The sequence below is a fragment of the Lissotriton helveticus genome, chromosome 3_2, assembly GCF_964261635.1.
Source record: "Lissotriton helveticus chromosome 3_2, aLisHel1.1, whole genome shotgun sequence".
Classification (NCBI taxonomy): Eukaryota; Metazoa; Chordata; class Amphibia; order Caudata; family Salamandridae; genus Lissotriton; species Lissotriton helveticus.
In genome coordinates this window covers 31,091,653-31,112,171 of record NC_136062.1, presented here as the reverse complement: position 1 = coordinate 31,112,171, position 20,519 = coordinate 31,091,653, and the positions used below count along the sequence as shown (strand labels likewise).

The 20,519-nt window shown below is 50.0% G+C and overlaps 1 protein-coding gene and 1 long non-coding RNA gene across 3 annotated transcripts in view; one reads left to right on the top strand and one right to left on the bottom strand.

Annotated features, from left to right (window-relative positions):
- Positions 1–20,519, top strand: part of LOC144826444 (uncharacterized) — a 120,933-nt gene that overhangs the window by 1,307 nt on the left and 99,107 nt on the right. The gene's annotated exons all lie outside the window — the stretch shown is intronic.
- SLC30A4 (solute carrier family 30 member 4) overlaps positions 1–20,519 on the bottom strand; it is a 287,690-nt gene that overhangs the window by 199,137 nt on the left and 68,034 nt on the right. For both annotated transcript variants that reach the window (XM_078684769.1, XM_078684770.1), the window contains exon 3: positions 5,953–6,106. In XM_078684769.1, coding sequence (XP_078540895.1) covers positions 5,953–6,106 — 154 coding nt within the window. The remainder of the gene's footprint in view (positions 1–5,952; positions 6,107–20,519) is intronic.

Sequence of the window (20,519 nt, the reverse complement as noted above, 5' to 3'; positions counted from 1 at the left end):
GCGGCAGGACACCACCTTGCAGACACCACGGATCAAACTAAAGACCGGCTTGACTAACAGCAGCACAAAAAAGTAAATTATGCGGTATTATAGGTTGCATTCTGTTTCTGTGGCACTGCCACTTCACTATCCACAAGATGTGGTGTTACGGCCAGACTGCTTGACTGGGGAACCAGGTTCAAGTCTCAGCCTGGGCTCAACAACATCCTGTGATTCTGGGCAAATCACTCGATCCCCCAATGCCTACAAACAATGCACTTGTGACCCTGTGAAATGCTTCTAGTACTTATATAAATAAAGTGCTCCAATGCCTTCGTGTCTAGTTCACATTATACTTTCAAAACACCAGAAAATGCCCTAAGAGGTCAAAACAAAGCCTTGACATAAGGAAAGACAAATAGTTGTCTATTTACTGCTGATTTGTACAAAACGAAACCAGAAACACTGTATAAATCTAGGCTTCCCCGATTACATTGTGTGATCTTGGGCAAATATCTTATTTCAGAATCTCGTTTTTTTTTTCATTTTTGTGTATGAAAACACTTTTAAATATGTGCGCTACCAGTTGTAGAAAACTCTCACTTTTAATAAGTACTTCTCAGTGCAGAGCGATAACGTGCAGTATTAACACCAAGCCTTCACATTTTAAAGAACTACACTTTTTTTTAAAGAGGCCATCATATTTTTACTGCAACATTCAGCGCGCCATGTGCACTTTCACTTGCTAAGCAGCCTGGGATAATGGCGTCTGCTTCTTTGAGATGGGTCTCAAGAGTTTGAGCTGTTGGCATTGTAAATGGCAATGCCTTTTGTTTATGTGTTTATTATCAAAAAAGATAAATAAAAGGCATTGTAATTTACAATGCCATTAGCTCAACTCTCGCAAATGCGAGACCTATTGCATTGCAAATGCTTGTTTATTATGCTGTGCTGTGTTTTGTTATGCTATGCTGTATTTTGTTATGCTATGTTTTGTTATGCTATGCTGGTGAGTGATGGTGAGTGAGGGTGAGTGACGGTGAGTGAGGGTGTGTGAGGGTGTGTGAGGGTGTGTGAGGGTGAGTGAGGGTGTGTGAGGGTGAGTGAGGGTGAGTGAGGGTGAGTGAGGGTGAGTGAGGGTGAGGGGGTGTGTGAGGGGGTGTGTGAGGGGGTGTGGGGGTGTGAGGGTGTGGGGGTGTGAGGGTGTGGGGGTGTGAGGGTGTGGGGGTGTGAGGGTGAGGAGCTGTGAGGGTGTGGGGGGTGATGGGGTGTGAAGGTGAGGGGGTGTGAAGGTGAGGGGGTGTGAGGGTGGAGGGGGATGAGGGGGTGTGAGGGGGTGAGGGTGTGAGGGTGAGGGTGTAAGGGTGAGTGAGGGTGTGTAAGTTTGTGAGGGGGTTTGAGGGTGAGGGTGAGGAGGTGTGAGGGTGAGGGGGGTGAGGTGTGAGGGAGAGTGAGGGGGTTGAGGGTGGGGGTATGTGAGCGTGAGGGTGCGTGAGGGTGTAGTACGGATAGCTTTGCATGTGACTTACTGACAACTCTATTGTGAGGTGTACAAAGACAGAAGGTAAAGAGTAATACACAGGAGCTTCTGAGCGTCTCATTTAAACCCAGCACACCAGACAAAGTTGTCCTTCTGGTCGGTAATTGTTGTAACAAAATGCATTTTTTTTCTGCCACAATTTTAGAACAACGGGGCTTTCCACTGTACATGTATTCACTAGTACAGGCGCAAAGCTGAAATTTCAGGTTGTTACAAGAGTTCCGCCTAATTAATGTGGGAAAACACTGCTTACTGCCTCATGCAGGTTGCAGTGATCGAACAGGAGAACAGTACTCTGATGTAGCTCAAATGCTTTCCGGTGTCCCGTTTTGCCTCGCGCATTTAACCCATTCTGTCTCGATGTTCTGGTAAAAATACCTTCATTTATGACTTTTGTGCACGAAAAAGGAGCGCTATGTGAACCATGTATGGAGAGCGATTGTTGAGGGAGCGGAATTCAATATTCATGACCTTCTCATGGTTCCTCCCCACACTCAGCAGTGGTAATAAATATCGTATTACACTCCGGGCATCTGCATACCGGTCAATGAATATAATCATTAATTTGCTATTACCTAAATACCTGTCAGTATCAGTAGATGTAAGAAGTGACTGAACTGATGTCAGAAAAAGATCCCGGGTGTGGGTTTAAATTTGCTTCTGGTGTATGCATTCTCGTGGGTTCTTGAGGAATACTTCATCTTTGCCCCCTCGAGTTGCTGTATTTTTATTGTAACTTCTCTGCGGGTCCCACCCTCGGCTCCAGTTCTCGGGTACATCTCGCCCCCCGTGGGCACCTGCTGCCACCGCAGCTGGCGCGCCGAGGCGGCGTTCGAGGCGCTGCGCAAATTAACTTTCTCAGAACTGTTGGAAAAGCAATTAGCAGCCACTCCGGATGAGGCCGGATCGTAAAACTATACACGATGTGGAAAAATGGCACGCGCAGCCGCATCTTGTCGGGCTAATGGCTGCTGTAATTTTCGCTAAGTAGGTTCGGCTAATTAGTGTTTTTGTGCTTCTGGGAGCGTGGCGCTGCACCGTGGCTGCATACTTTTAGAGGGGTTATATTTGAGTTGTGTGTGGCCTTTTGAGGGTTGGAGCGCATACTAAGTACTGCGTCCTCTGATAGCGTGAGAACTGCCCCCAGCAGTGGTTTGGTCAGTTTCGAGTCCGAACTGTACGTGCCATGACCGGTTTGGGACCGGTTGAGACCTGTGCAGTGCCCCGGCCCCCACCCCACCCCCAGGCCGCGTGCTTGTTCTCACCCGGTCAGCCCGGCGCTGATCCGTCGATCGGAGCATGAATAACAATACAGCCAGCCTGCAGGGCCTGAGCCTCTGCTTTCAAAACACAGCGCCTTTAAATTGTTGCACGACGCGAGGCACTTCATGAAAGCTAGCCATTGATTCGTGAAGCGTAGCTGACAGCTACATGTCATGGGAGGGGTCGCTTTCTTCCAAATGTGGCCTTAATTTGCAGGAGGTGCTGCTGGGACTTGGAGTTCTACTTTCTCAGATCAAAGTAAGGCCTACAAGTCCCAGTATGCAAAGTGTTGATTTAATTTAAAAAAACAGGACAAATGGACTGCTTAGCAACGTGGCATACAGCATGAAGGATGGCCTCCTGTGCTGGAAACGGCCGCGCTCTGCTTTGGCAGTGACAGGGCAGTCGCCTCGGGCCTTTATACACTTCGTGCTTGGAGCTCCGATCTGTGTGTTGTAAAATGGGCGTGGCGGTTGCAGACCGGGCCAGGTTGATGTGCTGCACACCAAAGTGTCTGTTTCCTCAGCAGCGGTCAAAGTCCATTAACAAGACGTAAGCAAGCAAAAACGAAACCTCAAAAACGAAACCTGTCGTGGGGCGGAACTTCCGTCTTCGGAAGACCGCGCCCACGGAGTGCCTGGACAGAAGAGCAGTGCTGGTGATGCGGGGCTCCCATGCCCAAGGGAGAGCCCCGCGGAGGATGCAGAAGTCCGGAGTGGCGGTAAGTGGTGCTTAGTTCTAGGGGGGAGAGGGGTGCGCGTGTGTGTATGTGTGGGGGGGCGGGGGTCTCTGTATGTGTGTGTGCGTGTCTGTAGGTGTGCTCGTGTGTGTGACTTTGTGTGTGCGCATGCGTAAGCAGGGGGAGGTGTGGCTGTGTGTTACAGCTTTCCAGGAGACAGGAGCTGGCCACGGCGAGCGCGTTCTCGTGCGCGTGGCCTGCTCAAATCGCCTTCTGCCAGAGTAGATGCGCGCGGCCAGGTACTGTCTCCTGGAAAGCTGCCTCCGTAACAAAAGGGTCTCTGGCGAGACCGCGCTTTCGCACAGTTAACGACACGAGCCCTAAAAATCCTGAAAAAGGGAATGCTAGATTTTTCTTTCAAGTTTCTGGCTACAATGCTATACAGTAAAATGAGGAATGTGAAACGCCCCAATCAACTAAATAAAACCAATCTCCATCAAATCTGGTCAGATACCATATAACCCAAAGTGAGATGGCTATGGGCTTACTGTTTAGATAGAGGAATATGCTGAATACAGATATCACAAAAAACACAGCTGATGGACAGAATGTAGAACAATGTCATAGATTCACCCCAGTACAAGGATCTGGGCCTAAATCCATCGTTTGTTTGCACTCCACACCACCCTGGGTTAGACACTGGCTATATGCAAATCAGCTCTGACCCTGTGCCTCATGGGAACAGTCCAGTCCGAACTACCAAGCCATGTCTTTCCCAGACCGGAATCAAGCATCCAAGGACTGGTTTCTGGCTATCAGCCTTCATCAGCCTGGATAGCTTGACTCCAGTGGTGTGGAGAGCCTGGGACTCACGTCTGAGCATACCCAGCCCACTCGGTGTGAAAATTGCAAAAAACACAGTTGATGGACAGAATGTAGAACAATGTCATACATTCACCCCAGTACAAGGATCTGGGCCTAAATCCATCGTTTTTTTGCCGCCATAAGTGTGGCAGGGTATGCTCAGACGTGAGTCCCTTGCTCACTTGGCCACTGGATTCAAGCAAGCCGGGCTGAAGGCGGCTGGAATGCCAGAAACCGGTCCTGGGAAGCTTGTTTCCGGTCCAGGGAACACATGGCTTGGCAGTTCGAGCTTGACTGTTCCCATGAGGCACAGGGTCAGACTGATTTGCATATAGCCATGTCTGAACTGGGGTGGCAGAGTGGGCTAAAGAACGGTGATGGATTAAACCCAGATCTTTTGACTGGGTGTGAGTGTTTGATTGATTCAGATGCTCCGTCCATCACCACCCCCTTTCGTACCGCTTTTGGCTGCCATAAGTGTGGCAGGGTATGCTCAGACGTGAGTCCCTTGCTCACTTTGCCACTGGATTCAAGCAAGCCGGGCTGCTGACGGCTGGAATGCCAGAAACCGGTCCTCAGAAGCTTGTTTCCGGTCCAGGGAACACATGGCTTGACAGTTCGGGCTGGACTGTTCCCATGAGGCACAGGGTCAGACTGATTTGCATATTGCATATAGCCATGTCTGAACTGGGGTGGCAGAGTGGGCTAAAGAACGGTGATGGATTAAACCCAGATCTTTTGACTGGGTGTGAGTGTTTGATTGATTCAGATGCTCCGTCCATCACCACCCCCTTTTGTACCGAATACAGATATCAAGCTTGCCTCAAACAATCTACTATTAACGGTAAGAAGTGCAGTAAGGATAACTACTATCAAATCAAAGGTGCTGTTGGTAGCACATATATTCTTGCTTAGGATGTCCACTCATTCGCTCTAATTTGTGGAAAATCTTCAAAAGCAGCTGGAATAAAATTCTCCATTGCAAAGACAAAATCTACAGGGGTAAACTGTAGTCGAGAATGCAGGAAGGTTTAACTCCTTAGAAACCTTTGCTCTTGGACTTCAAGCTACTAAGTCATACAGAGGAAAAGTAATCGCAGACCTTAAGGTACTGACTAATAGGAGAAACACGTTTTTCAATGTTTAAGTATGTAGCAGCAGCCAGATATTAGGCTCTGCAGTCAACCACCAGCACAATGTGAGAAAGCATCAATGACAATGACGGAAAGAAGAACAGAAGCAAGCCCCACGTCAGAACTGCAACATGATAACTCTAAAATGCTCTTAACACAGAAGGATCATAATTACATTCACAATCAACTCTGTGATTTGGCAACTGGCTAAATGTTGAAGCCAATAACCTCAGTATGAAACCCTTCATGGACAAGAGACTTGAAGTCAAGAGGGTGACGATGACCTATCCTGAGAGGATTAGGTGATGATTAAACACCTCCATCTCCTACCCAGTTCTACACATTGTCATTTGCCCAGTTCCAACACTATTTAAAGCGAGATTCACATAATTTGCCTGATGTGATATTGCTCAAAGTGCAAACAAATGCTAAAATGCTACACTTCTTTTGCGCTTTATTCCAAATGTATTCACAAATTAACATTAAGAACTTACATTAGGTTTACGGCAACACCCACAGCTGCGGTTATAAGCATTACATCTCCATTAATTTCATAATCCATGTGAATAGTCCGTTGAACAGCTTCATACAAGAGGAATGCAGTAAGAATGTAGATCAATAAAACACTAATAATAGCTGATAAGACCTCTGTAAAACAAGAAAGAAACAACAGACAACACAAAGACAGCTGTGAGATATAAGGCTCAAGCTCGTTCTTGCACAGTGACCAAACTCCAATACACTTCGGCATGCAAATGGATCAGTAACTAATTTCAAACTTCTGTCTTCGACAAATGATGTTCAAAATATCCTTCCAGATTACCTAAAAGCAAGGCAAACCCATTGAGCATGAAAATAAACTGAAAATAATTCAACTCCTCGATCTGTTACACAGAAAAATATGTGTTTTGGCATTACAGAAAAAATATTTACTTACCATTTTAATAAGGGTACTTAAACCTTCAATTCAGGCCTACAAATGGAATGTCTCTACTGAAACAACTGAAAATTTAGCATGTAAAAGCTCATTTTAAAATGCCTAAAAGTGGCTCCACCACCGTCTAGCCCTTCCCTTCTTGCCATATCAGTTCAACTCACAATTATTTTCTTTTCACGTGTACGGCAACAACATAGCGAAATGGGGTGAAAACTTAATTTATTAACTTCATTTACGGTAATAGTTTTCAAAGTTTCACCATCAGAGAAATCAAAGCACATAAATCCGTTTACAGCCCAGTAGTACTTAAAGCCAGCACATTGCTTACAAAAATGTGTAGCTAAATTCTGTTAAGATTATTGGCGACAGAAAACTGTTTACCGATATAACAATTCTCCCAATACAAATTGGATTCAGAGGCCAGTAGGGAATGTTGAAGTTAAATCAAATTACCAAACAACTTATTATCCGGACTCCATTATACCAACTAAGATGTAAAAAGTCACCCATTTTCCTTGTGTGCCATGAGGAACCTAGCGTGAAATCCAATTCCCTGTTAAAATGAAGCCGCATATTTTGTGACATTTACCTCAATGCACTTCTCAACTTCGAAAATCGTGATCTGTGGATTAGCGTGGTGCATGGGTGTACAAGTACAATATAGAAGGAAGACAGTTAAATTAAACCCCACTATCCAACTCTGGAATTACAGTAGATGCAGTTTTTACACATCCACCTTACTAAAGCACGAATTAGAAATGTGCTTCAAATATCATGTCTTTGAACATTTGCTGTACAGATAGTGGTTAAAAAGTGGATGAGATTTTATCCAAGAGTCCTGTGTCCATTCCTGCATAATTACTGTATAACTCTGGGATCAACAGTACAGCAAGCTCAACTTCCTTTAGACTATTTTTAGGTCAAGCCTAGCGCAGAGCGCATGCGCTGGTCTATGAGAGGCTTCTTATGTGCACTCCGCACTCTTCCTAAATTTCTCCATGGGAGTTAGTTAACTCTCACATATTCTATTGGTCTTTCGCGTGTTGCTTTCAGTAATGAAAGCACGCACATGGCAAAAGATGGCAGCATGTCCCGCCTTTCTTCCAAAAGTTAACTCCCACAGCCTAAGGCTCTCGGAAGCGAGCAGCGGCGCGCTGCATTTCTCATCGTGGATTGGGTTACTGCGGCCGCGGCTATCACTTTCGCGTGCATCGGCAGGCACGATGCCAGCAACATTCATTACAGCACGCGCTGTGCAGAATTCCCTGTAATCTCTTGCACAGTGTGATCTTCAACGCCGCCTGGAGTGAGGCCAGGCAGTGCCTGAGGTCCTGTCCTTCCCGTATCCCTCACTGTAGGCTTATGAGCCACGTGACTGACTCTGCCACCGCCCCACTATGATGATATGAGAATGGCAGGCCTAGAACTACTAGACGTTAGAAGACCATAGAATGGCCTTTTTCAGCAACACAACCATACACACCCTCTAGTGTGCTCGCACATTATTGAATTATGTGTTCCTATAAATGTACGCCTAAAGTTTTGACCTAAAGTAAAAACTCCAACGATGGCCGGCATGCCGTTTCCTACAGAAATCACCTAATAAAATTGATACAAAGAAGCCAAAGTTCACCGCAACACCAGCACCCTGCTAGACAACCTCGCCAACCTGGGACTCAAGCAACTGGTGTCCACCCCCACCCACCTCGCCGGACACACACTCGACGCCGTCTTCTCCTCCAGCACAGACATCGACTTCAGCCACGCCACAGAGCTTCAATGGACGGACCACAGCTGCGTCCACTTCACCTTCAAGAGAACAACGACCCACCACCACCAACAACAGGCCGCCCGCAGAAGCTGGAACACGATCACGGCAGACCAGCTCGCCACCTCCCTGAGCCAGCACCCTCCTGCCAGCTCAGCGAACCCCAACCAGGCCGCCGACTACCTCACAAAGTGGATCAGCAACTGCGCGGACGAACTCGCCCCACTGAGGACCCCGCCTAGCAGACCCGGCAGCAAGAAGGCCCCTTGGTTCACCGACGAACTCAAGAGCTCCAAGAAGAACTGCCGAGCCCTCGAGAAAGTCTGGAGAAGGGATCCGACACCGAACAACAGGACCTCCTTCAAGCTTGCCACCCGGAAACACCACCAGCTGATCCGCGCCGCCAAGAAAACAGCATTCAAGGACAGACTGGACAACAACGCACACAACAGCAAGGAACTCTTCAACATCGTGAAAGAGCTTTCCAACCCCAGCGCAGGAAACAACGACATCACCCCATCGCAAGACCTCTGCAACTCCCTCGCCTCATACTTCCACAACAAGATCGCGGACATACACAACAGCTTCAACAACCAACCAACGCACACCATGACCGAACTACCACCCCCCACCACCACCCTCCACGCCTGGACCCCGATCAGCACCGAAGACACCATCCGCACGATGAACTCCATCCACTCCGGATCGCCGACCGACCCCTGCCCTCACCACGTCTTCAACAAGGCCGACGCTGTCATCGCACCCCATCTGCGAGACATCATCAACACATCCTTCGACACCACCACCTTCCCTGAGAGCTGGAAGCACGCCGAACTCAGCGCTCTACTCAAGAAACCAACAGCGGACCCCACCGACCTCAAGAACTACCGCCCCATCTCGCTCCTCCCGTTTCCAGCCAAAGTCATCGAGAAGACCGTCAACAAGCAGATGGCCGCATTCCTCGAGACGAACGGATCCCTCGACCCCTCACAGTCCGGCTTCCGAGCCAACCACAGCACCGAGACCGCCCTCATCGCCGCCACCGATGACATCCGAGCCCTGATGGACAATGGAGAAACAGCGGCCCTCATCCTCCTAGACCTCTCCGCGGCATTCAACACGGTCTGCCACCGCACCCTAGTGCAGCGCCTCAGCAACGTCGGAATCCAGGACAAGGCGCTGGAATGGATCATCTCCTTCCTCGACGGAAGAACACAGAGAGTCCGCCTACCACCGTACAAGTCAGAGGCCTCCGAAGTCATCTGCGGCGTCCCTCAAGGATCATCTCTGAGCCCCACCCTCTTCAACGTCTACATGAGCCCCCTCGCGGCCATCGTACGCAAACACAACCTCAGCATAATCTCCTACGCCGACGACACCCAGCTGATCCTCTCCCTGACCAACAACCCCGCCGCCGCCAGAGCCAACCTGCACGAAGGGATGAAGGAGGTAGCCGAGTGGATGACGACCAGCCGCCTGAAGCTGAACTCGGACAAGACGGAGGTCCTCATCCTGGGCTCCTCACCCTCCGCCTGGGACGACTCCTGGTGGCCTCCCGCCCTGGGCACCGCACCCAAACCGACAGACCATGCACGCAACCTGGGCTTCATCCTGGACTCCTCCCTCTCCATGACCAGGCAAGTCAACGCCGTCTCCTCGGCATGCTTCAACACCCTACGCATGCTACGGAAGATCTTCTGGTGGATCCCCACCGAGACCAGGAGGACCGTCACCCAGGCCCTCGTCACCAGCCGCCTGGACTACGGCAACGCCCTCTACGCCGGTACCACCGCCAAGCTCCAGAAGAGACTCCAGCGGATCCAGAACGCCTCAGCCAGACTCATCCTCGACATCCCACGAACCAGTCACATCTCCGGACATCTCAGAGACCTGCACTGGCTCCCCGTCAGCAAAAGAATCACCTTCCGCCTCCTCACCCACGCACACAAAGCCCTACACGACCAAGGCCCGAGCTACCTCAACAGCCGAGTCAACTTCTACGCTCCCAGACGCCACCTTCGATCAGCCAACCACGCCCTCGCCGCCGTCCCCCGCATCCGAAGAGCAACTACAGGAGGAAGGTCCTTCTCCTACCTGGCCGCCAAGACCTGGAACTCCCTCCCGACCGACCTGCGCCTGACCCAAGACCACCTCTCCTTCAGGAGGAAGCTGAAGACCTGGCTGTTCGAGCAGTAGCGGCACCCCCCCCCCCCCCAGCGCCTTGAGACCCTACGGGTAGGTAGCGCGCTTTACAAGTGTCATTGATTGATTGATTGATTGAGTTACAATAAATTCTGCAGAAATACATCCAGTCCGCCTCTGTAGAGCACATGCCTCTAAACTGGCAGGAACGTACCGTTATTGTAGACAAGGGGCGGGGAAGGGGGACCTGGAAAATCATAGCCACAAGCATCTCACCTAGAAGCGCCCCCATTCTGTCTAGCACAATTGTGTCATCATTTTGCCGTTCTCTGTTGCTCCCAGCATCCCTAGCCCTGTTTCCATTTCCTCACCAGCTATGCTTGTGCTGCTGTCTCCACCCTTTTCCTGGAGTTGGACCTGCCCTCCCAGGTGCAGATAAACAGAGCTAAAGCTGTAGTAGCTGAGTGGGTCGCTGGGTGTCAGAGAGGCTGCGGTATTTAGTGTGCCAGTACTAAGTTTAGTGGGGGTGTATTTCTGTGGTGGGGATAGTGGTACTGGTGGTGTCCTGCTAGTCTGGGTGGGACAGTCGTGCTGCGCAGGTTAGTGTGTCTGGTGGTGGTCCGGTACATGCAAAAGTAGTGTCAGTCGGTCGGTAGCTAGCAGTGGTTGTGGTTGGCACATCCCCCAACGAGTCCGAGCTGGACAGGGGGTGGGCCGGAGTGTAAGGGGGCCATGGAGTGCCGGAGCACGCAGGGGGCGATGGACGAAGACTGCAACGGCAACCTACAGCTGGACAATGCACTGGAGGAAGGTAAGGCAAGCACAGTACTGGGAGCTTCCCTGGAAACCGGGCTTCGCGCAGCATGTCGCTGTATCGCTTTAAATGATGAGATAACTCAGCAGCTTGAGTGCTAGCTGCTGATTTGTTTCTGTCCTTGTAGGGTCTTCACTGGCGTTTATCCTTCCAAGGTTGACAAAATAACCTCTATGGAATTTCAGTGAGAATATTACTATAATTGCAAGATGCTCCTAGACTAAAACAGAGTTAGATAAAACACATAAAAGTGTGGGAATCTGCCCCTACTTTTCAGTTGAAGTGTTATTTTCGTTATTTATAGCAAAAACAAAGCGTGGATTTTAGAGGAGCTGTCAGGAAAGGAAGAGTAACAATAACGCATTATCATCCCTCCAAAAAAGAAATTGAAAGTATACACCCTGCCTTCAGGTGCCTCAGCACAATTTCCTCATTTCTGAAAGTGTATTGCATTGACTTTTGTTTTGGAATATCGAGTGTGCACCTTTTGTGGATAGCCCCGCCCCCTTGTTTACATATTTCCTTGCGGACCGCGCTGACACTCTGCACGTATCCTTTGGCTCCAGGCACAATTCTGTAATGCAGCTGGCGTTCCTCCTCTCGCCCTTATCCATGGAGGGGCCCTGTGGCCAGCACACAGTCAAAGTATAGGTTTATCTCTTTCTGCTAACAACGAGCTCCGGGAGATTAGCTGGTGTGAATGCTTTGTACGGGCCCATTGTCCCAGAGTTTCACCAAATGTGCACCGTGCATGTATTGCATTTAAGCATGTGGCTAGTCTATTTTTTAGGTGGAGCCTAGCGCAGCGCGCATGCGCTGTTCTATGGGAGGCTTCTTGTGAGCACTCCACACTGTTCCTAATCTTCTCCGTGGAAGTTAGTTAACTCCCACATATTCTATCGGCCTCTCGCGTGTTGCTTTCAGTAATGAAAGCAGGCAAATGGCCAAAGACGCCAGCATGTCCCACCTTTCTTTCAAAAGTTAACTCCCACGGCCTAAGGCTCTCGAGAGCCAGCAGCGGCGCGCTGCATTCCTCATCGTGGGTCAGGTTACTACGGCCGCAGCTTTCACTTTCGCGTGCATCGACAGGCACGATGCCAGCTGCATTCATTGCAGCGCGTGCACCACTCTTTAATTATGTTTATTTACACAATGCGCCCACAGTGCACTAGCCACATTTGGCGAGTTAGGCTGCTCGTTGTATGTGTATTAGCTCACTGTATGTGTATTAAAAAGTTTCCAAAAGTCACCAAGCATTTGTGTAGAACTCCTAGAAAGTTGTCAGTTGGCTGGTTTCCTAATGTACCACAGGAAGTCTTCTGTGAATTGTTGCTTTAACGTGTGGATTGGTATTTCTTAGTTTGTGATTTTGTTTTTACACTTGTTTAAATGTCAGCACCCTGGTGTGGTGGCACTTTTTTGTTGCCTTGTGAGTTTTTTTTTGTTTTTACAGGCAAAATATTTTTCTTTGTGGAGAAGAAACTCCTTCCCCGTCACCTTTTGGGGTGCACTAATCCCCTTCATACCATAGTAACAGGTTTAATCCTGCATGTGTCAGCAGTAATTCTTTAACCATTTCCGGGGTGTTAACGGAATGGGGGAGTTTGTGAATAAGCGAAAACTAATGGCTGTGTGATTAGGGCTCAAGAATGTTGTTGCAACTCTGCCATTTTATTGCCCGACCATCATCAAACCACTATCCTAGCTTCCCGTCAATGTTCTAAATCACTAGGAAGAACCTCTGCCCTACCCACAAATGCATCCCAGATGGGGTCCCACAAAGACTCCACTAACAGTATACGTCACTGGTACTCGCCGCACCTCTTCGTCTGCGAGGGAAGATAGAGTCTACAAACCGTATCACGTACTGCCATCATGTAATTACAGCGTACCTGTGCGCCTGCTGTAATGGATGGTTCTCGTTTCTTAAGTGTGCACGAATTCCCATCTTCAGTGTGCTGAAGTCCCATCTCTTCTTGCCTCCTGTTGCTCCATGCACACAAGGATGACCATCCCCTTAATGTTAGTTAGCAAGGAAAATATCTCCCACTCCATTTTTGCTATAAAGACAGACAAAATTGTGATGAGGTTGCCCCTCACAATCTTCGCACAAATGCTACTGCATCTGGTGCACTAATGCCCTTTAAATAAAAAATAAAAAGAACCCCATAATCTCCACACCATCCTCAAGGCATTTCTCACTGGATACTATATCGGTCATTTGTAAACTGAACAAGCACTAGCATAGCCAATAGGTCTCGCCCTTGGGACCTTATAAGTGTTTAGCGATGCAACAGTTGATGTTGTTGCACCAAGGATATTGCTCTGGATATCTAAACACTTATTAGGTCCTCAAGGCGAGACCTATTGGCTATGCCAATGCTTGTTTTATATTGGGGTGTTGGGGGTGGTGGGGAGTAACACTAAGAAAATGAATGAATACATGTTTTCAATTGAAGATAAAGTGCTGTTACTGTGTGCTTTCTGTGCAAGCCCTCTTGCATCAGTTCTAACATTTAAGCATCTAGGGGGAGCATCGAAGTGTTTGAAGAACAAGCTTTCTGACACCACCACTAAACTCTGGTAAAACCAACACCACCCACAGTACAAACAAGAAAATTATGATGAAACTCACCAACACAATTACAACACTACTTCGCCATTACCATCACTATGGTATGGGCCTCCTAGTGCTACCTGTTACTTCTACGACCACAAGTAACTACAAAAGTAGTGGGCCGGTAGGCTCCTCGTAGGACAGGGAGAGTGCGATATCACCTCCTCATATGTTAGTCGTGCCTTCCGACTTCGTGTTTATTCAGTTTCAATCCAAAATGGTCTTGAGCTTCAAATACTGTCTTCGCAGTTCCCGTGATTAATCGCGGGGGATGCTGCAGTCTCCGGAAAAAAATCATGGAGACGGCAGCATCCCCCGCGATTAATCACCGGAACTCTCCCTGTCCCACGAGGAGCCTACTGGCCCACTACTTTTGTTGAACAAGGACCACCGGATTTGGGTGGTTCATTGGTGCCCTCTCGCCCCCCTCCACCCCCTTTCTTAATCCACATCACCTACCCCAGTCCTGAGGAAGACCCCGTAGTAAGGTGGCAACTTAACCTACCGCTATAAGGGGTCGAAACGTCGACTTTCTACATCTTCACCTACCCATGAACAACAGACTATGATGTTGTGTTTCAATATATGGCATAGGTTTTTATTGTTTCTTCGTATGGCTTAGTAACAAATGCATACGTGATGTCAAAAGATGTACTCTGTCACCTCACTGGATCTTTAAATTCTTTTCACTAAACCCTAAATCCTCACAAAACCACATTACCCACCCCACTCCTTTTCCCTCTGGGCACATTGTATATACTGAAAAAGATTTTTGTCATACATTACAATGGTGAGGATGTGATTAAACAACATTCCTCGCACATACTGTTGTTTTATTGTTACTTTGGAATTCAGCGATAAGGATTGTTTTTCATTTAAACAGTACATACTGGGACCTCTTTCCTTGTAATACTGAATACCCAGGTCCCAGTACTTTCGGGTTTGCCCTTTTCATGTAATGTTAACTAAGGTGCAGACATTGAATTACACTGCGAATAGCTGGAACTGAAGGCAGGATAAGGTGAGACCCTGGTGGCAGTGAAGAACATTGGTGGGCCACACAGAGCTGGTGGTCGCATATGTGAGGAGTTAGCAAACGTTAAACAGGGGGGTGAATAAAGAGCAGCCTTGGAAAACCGCGTTGCTTGAAGTGAAAATACAGAACTGCAGGTACTCAATTTCCCTGGGCAACTATTTGGTACAGAGAAGTGCTCATAGTGTCCTTTCCCAAATAAAGATGTGCACTGACTCAGTAACTTGGGTAATGGAGGCTGTATGATTTATAATGCTCTACATATTGCAAGTTCATCTACTCCCAAACTCAAGAGTGTTTTACCTGCTCCTTTCCACCTACAATGTTATAGACCTTAAATATCCATTACATCAGCTCTATTTCTGCTGTTGAAAACAAAACGTGGAAAATTAGCCCAATGCTTTTCATCTAAAGATTAAAGTAGATTTTACTTTTTGTATAAAAATGGTCCTCAATCATAAATATCAACTAGCACTGCAACCAAGAATCTGTTTCAATGTAAACAGGAATTTATTAATTTAACTTAGTGCTTTGACCTGGTACCATGGAGGATAATCAAATGATGCTGGTAGGCAGTCTGAGTAGCTAATGGGGCCAAGCTCTGGGGAGGTGGAGGTTTCATTCTGACACTCTGTACAGGGTTAAAGGTACAGCTTTTAGATCCCTTGTGGGCCAACGATTTATAGGCTGCAAACGTAACTTTAAATCTGGTGCATTAGCTCGAATCTGTGAGTAACACGTTGGGCCTCGTTTCATAAAAATGTTCCCTGGGAGAAAATATGAAATAACCTGAGCATCTTGGATTCACACCAACTATCTTTTATTGTAGTCCCAGTTTAAAAATATGAAAAAGTCTGTGCATATTATGAGATGCACATAAGCCTGATTAGATTTACAAGGCGCTTCACTCACCAAATTGAAACTTCGGTCAAGCAGGGTCACTCCTATAATTGGAGCAAGTTTGTGACTGCTCAGGAAATATTCCAAGAGTACTCTTAGAAAACTGCGGCAGTTTCAGCATCATAGGAGGACTCCTATGTGTAAACATGCATATGTTTCGGAATGCAGCTTGATTATATTTTGATTAAAAAGGTAAAATATAATGCAGAAGTGCATTGGCGTTGCCACCATTTCTTCCTAAAAGGGAAAAAATATTTTTCTGTGTTTCAGGGGGCATCTCTAAGAGGCCCTCTGAGTGCATTTTACATTAAATCCCACACTGGCATCAGTGTGGGTTTAATGTACCGAGAAGTTTGCTACCAAACTTCCCCGGTTTCAGTAAAGCCATTATGGAGCTGTGGAGTTCGTAATGACCAACTCCCATACCACATACTCTTTACGGCTGTACTACACTTACAATGTCTAAGAATGTGGCGACCAGCAGTGGCACGTGGACGACGTGGAAAACAGGGCCTGAAGAAACAATCTTTGTTCCGTGAGATTTCCGGAAGGCATGGATGGAACGGATCCACCTGTGTTCCTGACCAACTGGTTGAAAAACATTATTCTGCCTGAACACTTCTCTCCCTGCTTTGTTCTTGGAAAGGCCTTCTCCTGGTGCCCCCGAAGGCCCATTATTGCTACAAATCCTTAATTTTATAGACTGTGACATGATCCTACGAGAGGCACGCAGGATGGGAGAAATCGGTGAACAGCCTTTACAACGAAACTTTTACAACGTACTACCTTTACAATGCAACTTTTACAACGCAAACTATTACAACCCATTGCTCTGGGGGGCGCTCTAGGATAGGGAATAGGTTAATTTACTATCCAATAACCTTCCCTAGTGTCCACGGGGACTGGAGTTGGAATAGTAAATTAAACTATTTACTATCCAGCACCCCAAAGCACTATGCGTTGTAATAGACTGCGTTGTAATACTTACGTTGTAAAGGCATGCGATGTAAATGCATGCGTTGTAATGTCATACATCCGGAGAAATCAGACATGAAAACTTCAAGATCATGGTTTTCCCTGACTACAGCAGGGATGTGCAGAAGCCTTTTGTCTCCGCTAAGGCCAAATTAAGAGCACTACAAATCCAATACATGCTGCTATTTCCTACGAAGCTAAAGGTCATATATAATGGAAGGGCGCAGTTTTTTCAGACGCTGGAAGAAGTATAGGCTTGGATCGAGGAAAGGCCTACTCTTCACCCCCCCAACACCAGACTAGGGGGGAGGGAAGAACCTGGAATGCTGGATCAAGGGATCAAGGGATCAACAACTGAGAACCAGGAGAGGCTGGAGCGGAACAAAGAGGAGGAGTCCCGCAACGCCCTACGTGCTCAGGAAACCCAGACACAAACCTGGGGCACATGTGGACGAGAAGACACGCAGCGAAACGGACAGATCAAGCCATCATGACCAGCAGGTGGAGCTGAAGGACTCGAAGTCAAGTGACTGGATTCAATCAATCAATCAATCAATCAGGTCATTTGTAGAGCGCACTACTCACCCGTAGGGTCTCAAGGCGCTGGGAGGGGGGGGGGTGCCGCTACTGCTCGAACAGCCAGGTCTTGAGCTTCCTCCTGAAGGAGAGGTGGTCTTGGGTCAGGCGCAGATTGGTCGGAAGTGAGTTCCAGGTCTTGGCGGCCAGGTAGGAAAAGGATCTTCCTCCTGTCGTCGCTCTTCGGATGCGGGGGACGGCGGCGAGGGCGTGGTTGGTTGATCTGAGGAGGCGCTTGGGAGTGTAGAAGTTGATCCGGTTGTTGAGGTAGCTCGGGCCTTGGTCGTGTAGGGCTTTGTGCGCGTGGGTGAGGAGCCGGAAGGTGATTCTCTTGTTGACCGGGAGCCAGTGCAGATCTCTCAGGTGTCCGGAGATGTGGCTGCGTCGGGGGATGTCGAGGATGAGTCTCGCCGAGGCGTTCTGGATCCGCTGGAGTCTCTTCTGGAGTTTGGCCGTGGTTCCGGCGTAGAGGGCGTTGCCGTAGTCCAGTCGGCTGGTGACGAGGGCTTGGGTGACCGTCTTCCTCGTCTCGGTGGGGATCCACCGGAAGATCTTACGTAGCATGCGCAGGATGTTGAAGCATGACGAGGAGACGGCGTTGACTTGTCTGGTCATGGAGAGGGAGGAGTCCAGGATGAAGCCCAGGTTGCGTGCGTGGTCCGTCGGTTTGGGTGCGGTGCCCAGGGCGGGGGGCCACCAGGAGTCGTCCCAGGCGGAGGGCGTGGAGCCCAGGATGAGGACCTCCGTCTTGTCTGAGTTCAGTTTCAGGCGGCTGGTCGTCATCCATTCGGCTACGTCTCTCATCCCTTCGTGCAGGTTGGCTCTGGCGGTGGCGGGGTCGTTGGTCAGGGAGAGGATCAGCTGGGTGTCGTCGGCGTAGGAGATGATGTTCAGGTTGTGTTGGCGTGCGATGGCCGCGAGGGGGCTCATGTAGACGTTGAAGAGGGTTGGGCTCAGCGAGGATCCTTGGGGTACGCCGCAGATGACTTTGGTGGCCTCTGACTTGTACGGTGGTAGGCGGACTCTTTGTGTTCTTCCGTCGAGGAAGGAGGTGATCCATTCCAGTGCCTTCTCCTGGATTCCGATGTTGCTGAGGCGCTGTACTAGGGTGCGGTGGCAGACAGTGTCGAAAGCCGCGGAGAGGTCCAGGAGGATGAGGGCCGCTGTTTCTCCGTTGTCCATCAGAGTTCGAAGGTCGTCGGTGGCGGCGATGAGGGCGGTCTCGGTGCTGTGGTTCGCTCGGAAGCCGGACTGTGAGGGGTCGAGGGATCCATTCGTCTCGAGGAAGGCGGCCAGCTGTTTGTTGACGGTCTTCTCGATGACTTTGGCCGGGAACGGGAGGAGCGAGATGGGACGGTAGTTCTTGAGGTCGGTGGGGTCTGCTGTGGGTTTCTTGAGGAGAGCGCTGAGTTCGGCGTGCTTCCAGCTCTCAGGGAAGGTGGCGGAGTCGAAGGAGGTGTTGATGATGTCCCGCAGGTGGGGTGCGAGGACAGCGTCGGCCTTGTTGAAGACGTGGTGAGGGCAGGGGTCAGTCGGAGATCCTGAATGGATGGAGTTCATGGTGCGGATGGTGTCTTCGGTGCTGATCGGAGTCCAGGTGCGGAGGGTGGTGGTGGGTGGCGTCGTTGCGGTTGTGGCTTGCGTTGGTTGGTTGTTGAAGCTGTTGTGTATGTCCGTGATCTTGTTGTGGAAGTAGGACGCGAGGGAGTTGCAGAGGTCTTGCGACGGTGTGATGTCGTTGTTTCCGGCGTTGGGGTTGGAGAGCTCTTTCACGATGTTGAAGAGTTCCTTGCAGTTGTGTGCGTTGTTGTCCAGCCGGTCCTTGTATTCATTTTTCTTGGTGGCGCGGATCAGTTGGTGGTGTTTCCGGGTGGCGAGCTTGAGGGTGGTCATGTTGTCCGTCGTTGGTTCCCTTCTCCAGGCTTTCTCGAGGGCTCGACAGTTCTTCTTGGAGCTCTTGAGTTCGTCGGTGAACCATGGTGTTTTTCTGCTGCAGGATCTGCTGGGCGGGGTCCTTAGAGGGGCGAGTTCGTCCGCGCAGTTGCTGATCCACTTCGTGAGGTTGTCGGCGGCCTGGCTGGGGTTCGCTGAGTTGGCGGGAGGGTGCTGGCTCAGGGAGGCGGTGAGCTGGTCGGCTGTGATCTTGTTCCAGCTTCTTCGAGCCACCTGTTGCTGGCGGTGGTGGATCGTCGTTCTTCTGAAGGTGAAGTGGACGCAGCTGTGGTCCGTCCAGTGGAGTCCTGTTGCGTGGCTGAAGGTGACGTCTTTGCTGGATGAGAAGACGGCGTCGAGTGTGTGTCCGGCGAGGTGGGTGGGGGTGGTCACCAGTTGCTTGAGTCCGAGGTTGTCGAGGTTGTCGAGCAGGGTGATGGTGTTGCGGTCGTTGTTGTTCTCCAGGTGGAAGTTGAGGTCCCCCAGGAGGATGTAGTCGGCGGAGGGGAGAGCGTGCGGGCTGACGAAGTCGGCGATGTCCTCGCTGAATCGTGTGCGCGGTCCCGGGGGTCGGTAGATCAGGGTGCCTCTGAGGGTGGTCTTCGGGTTGGTGTGGATCTGGAAGTGCAGGTGTTCAGCGGTGGTGAGGGTGTCGTCGGTGTTGGTCGTGATGCGGATGGTGTCTCTGTGGATGATGGCGATGCCTCCTCCGGTCTGGTTGTCGCGGTCCCTCCGGGTGATCTTGTATCCCTCTGGGATGGCGATGGCGATGTCTGGGGCTGAGGAGGCGTTCATCCAGGTCTCGGTGATGAAGGCAACGTCGGGGGCGGTGGTGTCGAGCAGGTTCCAGAGTTCTACGGCATGTCTGTGGACGGAGCGGGTGTTGAGTAGGATGCACTTGAGGTGGGTGCTGCTGGAGTTCGGCTTGTCGGGTGCAGGGAAGGTCCGGATGCAGGTGAACTTGCAGGCGAGGCAGCTGAAGGGTCCGTGGGTGTGCTTCGGGGCGGCTCGGTGACATCCTGGGATGTGGCCGGTGTTGAGTGCGGTGAGGTCGGCGGCGCTGTAGGTTCGTCGGGTCGGCTTCCGTCGGTGGGGGCCAGGGGTCCTGGCGCTGGTCGCGTTCCGGTCGCGGACGGGCGCAGACGGGCTTACCTTTGGCGCGCCTTCGGCGCACAATCGGCGCGCCCGCTGCGCGTCAACGCTGCGCGTTCGCACGGTCGCCATTTAAGGCGAAGTGCGCGGGTGGGCGGAGCAGCTGGGAGGCGGGAGCGGGGAGGGTTACAGAAGGCAAAAAGGGGCGTGGCTAAGCGGCGGTGGCGGGAAGGGAGGGCGGGGGGCGTCGAGGAAGGCGGTAGGCGGACAACAAG